At 58.3% G+C, this 4527-nt stretch overlaps 2 protein-coding genes across 2 annotated transcripts in view; both read right to left on the reverse strand.

Moving 5' to 3' along the window:
- H310_02243 (hypothetical protein) overlaps nt 1-1764 on the reverse strand; it is a gene marked incomplete at both ends in the record, with an annotated part of 4382 nt that extends 2618 nt beyond the window's left edge. The window contains one exon of the mRNA XM_008865686.1: nt 49-1764. Coding sequence (XP_008863908.1) covers nt 49-1764 — 1716 coding nt within the window. The remainder of the gene's footprint in view (nt 1-48) is intronic.
- A 2021-nt stretch (nt 1765-3785) lies between these two features.
- H310_02244 (hypothetical protein) lies at nt 3786-4509 on the reverse strand (the record flags this gene model as incomplete). The annotated part of the gene is made up of 1 exon (XM_008865687.1): nt 3786-4509. The coding sequence occupies one exon, from the start codon at nt 4507-4509 to the stop codon at nt 3931-3933; it is 579 nt and encodes a 192-aa protein (XP_008863909.1). The 3' UTR covers nt 3786-3930.
- Between the last annotated feature and the right edge of the window lie 18 nt (nt 4510-4527).

Raw genomic sequence — 4527 nt, forward strand, 5'->3', positions numbered from 1 at the left:
CGTGCGGTACGCCTGCGACGCGTACTTGTCGATGATGTTGGCGTTGACGGCGTTGCGCTCGGCGGCGGAGAACGCGGCCGTGGACCCGTCCAAGTGGAGCTGCGACGTGCACAGCTCCAACACGATCTCACTCGCACCCTTGGTGAAGATGCGGCATCGCGTCGCGGACAGCGGCACGACCACCGACATGCGCTTCTTGGCGCTGCTGAACGTGAGCATGTGGCAGATCGACGCCGCCTTGCGCACGTCGGCGTACGACACGCCCAAGTCGGCGGCGAACTGGAGCAACGCGCACTCGGTCTTGTTGCCCGTGTGCTCGGGCTGAGCCCCGACCTGCTTGGGCGGCAGGATCTCGGCCGTCGAGTTGATGCTGATCGAACTACACAGAATGTCCTTGGTGGCGGCGCTGGCCTGGAGGCGGAGCGACGGCGCCGAGCTAAACTCGTGCTGGCCGAGGTAGCACTCCATGACGGTCATGCGGTTCGTGGTGAGGGTGCCTGTTTTGTCCGAGCAAATGGTCGTGGCGCTGCCCATCGTCTCGCACGCGTCCAGGTGGCGCACCAGGTTGTTGTCCTTGAGCATCTTCTTGACCGAGTACGCGAGCGCGATGGTGACGGCCAGGGGCAAGCCTTCCGGGATCGCCACCACCAGCACCGTCACCCCGAGGATGAAGTGGTTCAAGTAATCCTTCAAGTACTCGTTGCTCCACTCGTTCTTGTCGATACCAAACGTGACGATGGAAAACCGAACGATGAGTGCCACGACGACAAAGATGGCCGTGCCCAACCCGAGCTTCCCAATGAGCAGCGTGAGCCGGTCGAGCTTGCCTTGCAGAGGCGACACGATTTCGTCGTCTTCCTCGTCTTCCCTGTCTGCCAGCACTGGTGTATCCTTATCGTTGGGAGTGGCCACTGCCGCATAATTGTCTTCCACGGCTGGTGACGACTCTGCAGTTGGTCGCTTGCCTTTGCCCATGATGAGCTTTGAGATGATGCCGGCCTGCGAGTTCTCGCCGACGCAAATCACGAGCATCTTCCCGACGCCTTCCATGACTTTGGTGCCAGACAGCAAAAACGGCTTTTCTTTTCGGTCCTTCTTGAGCAAGATAGACTCCCCTGTCATGGCGCTTTCGTCGAGCTTCAAGTCGTTCTCGTCAAACACGAGCCCGTCCGCCGGGATGATGTCACCCAAGTCCACGCGGACAATGTCCCCCACGACCAAGCTGAACTTGCTCACCTCGGCCGGCACGCCGTTGCGAATGACCTTGATCTTCTCGTCCTCCTTGATCGCGTTCAGCGCGCGGAACTGCTTCTCCTTTTGGTAGTCGTTGATGGCCGTGACGAAGACAACGATGAGCACGGCAACGATGATGGACGCGCCTTCGATCCACGCCGTGTTGGTGTCGCCTCCGGTACTTAAGTTCCGTGTATTTTCTCCTTTTGTCGACTTGGGAAACGGAATGAACGCGAGGATGAGCGAGATCGCGCCAGCGACGGTCAGGACGATGATGGTCAAGTCTTGGAACGCGTGCCACATGAGCTGCAGGATCGTCTGAGGCTGCTCGGGTTCAATGTAGTTTTTCCCGTACGTTTTTTCGCGCGCAGCGAGGTCGGTGGCGTTGTCGTTGTCCAGACCGCTGTCGAGTGACACGTTCAGCGCACTTGCGACGCCTTCGATGCCGCCGAGTTCCGCGAGGGCAGTGGCGGCATGCTCCTTTGGCGTTTCCACCAGGCGCACCAAGTCACGGACGTGGAGTGTCGCCATGAAACGCGCCGTCCAAATTCAAAAATGTCGAAAATGGCGCACGTTCTGTTTCTGTCTGCGACATGGACGTCATGACATCCAGCCGTATCGAGCGCGTTTGACCTGGCTATGTGAGCACGATGTCAAGGGGGGATGGTCTCCCCTTGGGGGCGTTCACGCCATCGTACACGTCTAGTGGATTCTTCCAGCCGGAGACTACAGGCGGCATCGGGTGTGGCCGCAACGCCCTCCATGGACTCGCGCGTTTTGCGCCGCCATGACATGGCCATCACGCGAGGGACCAACAACTGACAAAACACGAGCGCACTTTATGGGAACTCGCACTTGAGTGAAGGAAGTGCAATCAATTCCGAATGGCAAAAGCATGCATGCCCGTCCCCACTCCGCTCGACTTTATCGCCGACACGATCGAGACGTGAGGAACACAACGAGTCGATGGTGAAGAGCGCACCATGGACCAATTCGAAAAGGTCAACACAGACGATGTCCCTACCACTCGCGTGTGCAAGAGACCTGGGGCGAGGTATCCGGACAATGTCACATGAAGTGCGAGATGAGTGCATGTTTTGGCGAGACTTTGCTTGTTTTGGCGAGTACCTGTTCGAGCGTCCCTCCCATTACGAAAATTTGTGAAAATGTTTCGGTGGCCAGGCGGCGGGCACCAACAGCCCCCGAGTCGCGAGCAGCGGGCGTCTCCGGCGAAGAAGGTGCACTGGTCCCGCCGCAGTCCACGTGTGCAGCACAAGCAACGTGTTTGTCACGTGTTCCACCGACCATTACACGGTTTTGATCACCGCATGGCGTTCCAGTCGTTGGTGGCAGAGGAACTGCGCCAACGACTTCAGCAGCGACACTCGAGGCAGATCCAGTACTAGCGAACAATGGGACGGTCTAGCGCTATTGTACTGCGTTGGACAACGCACTGGACGACCTTCGACCCCCAACCAACTCGCATGCATGTCCCGCTTGGTCAGGTTTAGTGCACGTGGCCGCGGTCTGGCGCCCCATATGTCATTATGCAGTGCCCATTGGATGCATGATCTGGATGAGGTGGCAGCGACCGGCGAGTGGACAGGCGGCCGTGGAAGGCTTGGCAAGTTAATGATGGAGAGAAGGCATCCATCCACACGACAGGTTGATCTTTCCCGCCATGGGATCTCCTTGAACTTCGCCTCCGCATCGTTGTTGCCTGCGCAATCCCCGCATTGGATCCATATCTTTGTAATGCCGATCCTATAGGGCTGTGCTCTGTGCGCGGGGTAAAGATGGCTTGGGACTCCAGCGAGTTGTGGTGGAAGGTGGCTCGCCGTTTGACGTCGCTGGAGCCTTCGAGGGTTTACTGCTTCCTTCGTGGCCGGGAAGGAGTGCCACTGCCGACATCATGCTCGACGCAATCGGGAAAGTACAGCAGCCTCCAGAATATCGACAGGCAGATGGACACCAACCGTCCGATGCACAACGAAGAGTTGTGCCATTCAACTGGACATGGCACGCGCGAGGATTGTCGCGGCATGACCGGTGGTGGGCGCAGTGCTTGCGAACATCGGTCCGTGGTTGAGTAGGGGATATGGATGCACATTCAAAAGCTGTTCCAAGTCATTCCCATCGCGACGTTTGGATCTCGCACCAAATATACGACGAACGGTTTACCGCAGGGCGACTTCCGCGCACCTCCGCCATTCCACCCATGGAAAAGCTCTCACGTGTGGGATGCATCGCCCTGTTGGTAGCGCAGTAGTCCCCAGACAAGAATGGCCAACGACGGAACGACTACAGTGGCTTGGTTTAGGATCTGTCGAAAGGGAACGAAGTCATCCATCTAGGGAATAGCGCCCCCGACCCCCAACGCCAGCCCCTCTGCTCGAGAATCTCTTTGCAGGGCTGCCGCTGCATGTCATGTTACCTGTGCATGGGTCGTCCAGTCTCGGGGCAATGTGGCTCTCCCTCGAAAGGACAAATGGCGCCCAAGACTTTATGATTCCAAGCGATTGAACATGCTCAATGACAAAGTCCCCAACGCCGACGCAAGGACGAGGGCGAACCCCCTTCCAGCGAACTCTAGCGCGACTGCACCACCCCCGTGCAAACCAGAGAGTTCGCGATGCCCATAATGTTTTGACGAGTATATTCATGCATCTATCTGGCGTTGCCGCTTCTTCACGTGTACTAATGCAGCAGCGCCTTTGTCGACGCCAGCGACGTCTGGAACGCCTTGATGACACGGATCTGGACTTGGAGGCGCTTCAAACTGCGGCGCCACAACGCCTTGGTGCGAGGACTGGCAACTTTCTCGACCACGGTGGTTTCCTGGCACATCGTGAACGACGCCGGGAGACGGATGCATCGAAGGACGAGCCCGACCGGCAACGACACGGCCCCGATCGCGACGCAGATCGCCCACTGGGACCCCGTCAACGGCGTGCAGCTGAACACGAGCGACCCGAACTGGACGATGAGCACCTGCAGCACCAACTGCAGCACGGAGATGCCGAGGTAGATGTGGTTGGTCAAGATCCCTTCAAACACGTTCAGCTCGTCGTGGATGCGGCGGGCGTTGATCTCGTTGAAGAGCTGCAAGAACACAAACGTGTTGAAGATCATCGTGTAGTGCACGGTCGGCCCCGTCGCGCCGGCGGGACGGTCGTACTTGCGGCCAGACTCGATGCCGAAGATCTTGTCTCCCGCAAAGGTCATGGTGAGAATCACGGCCAGCTGAAAGATGGACTGCCCAACCATGTGCTTCATCATGCGCTCCGAGATGAG

This window comes from Aphanomyces invadans, assembly GCF_000520115.1.
Source record: "Aphanomyces invadans strain NJM9701 unplaced genomic scaffold supercont1.3, whole genome shotgun sequence".
Taxonomy (NCBI): domain Eukaryota; phylum Oomycota; class Saprolegniomycetes; order Saprolegniales; family Verrucalvaceae; genus Aphanomyces; species Aphanomyces invadans.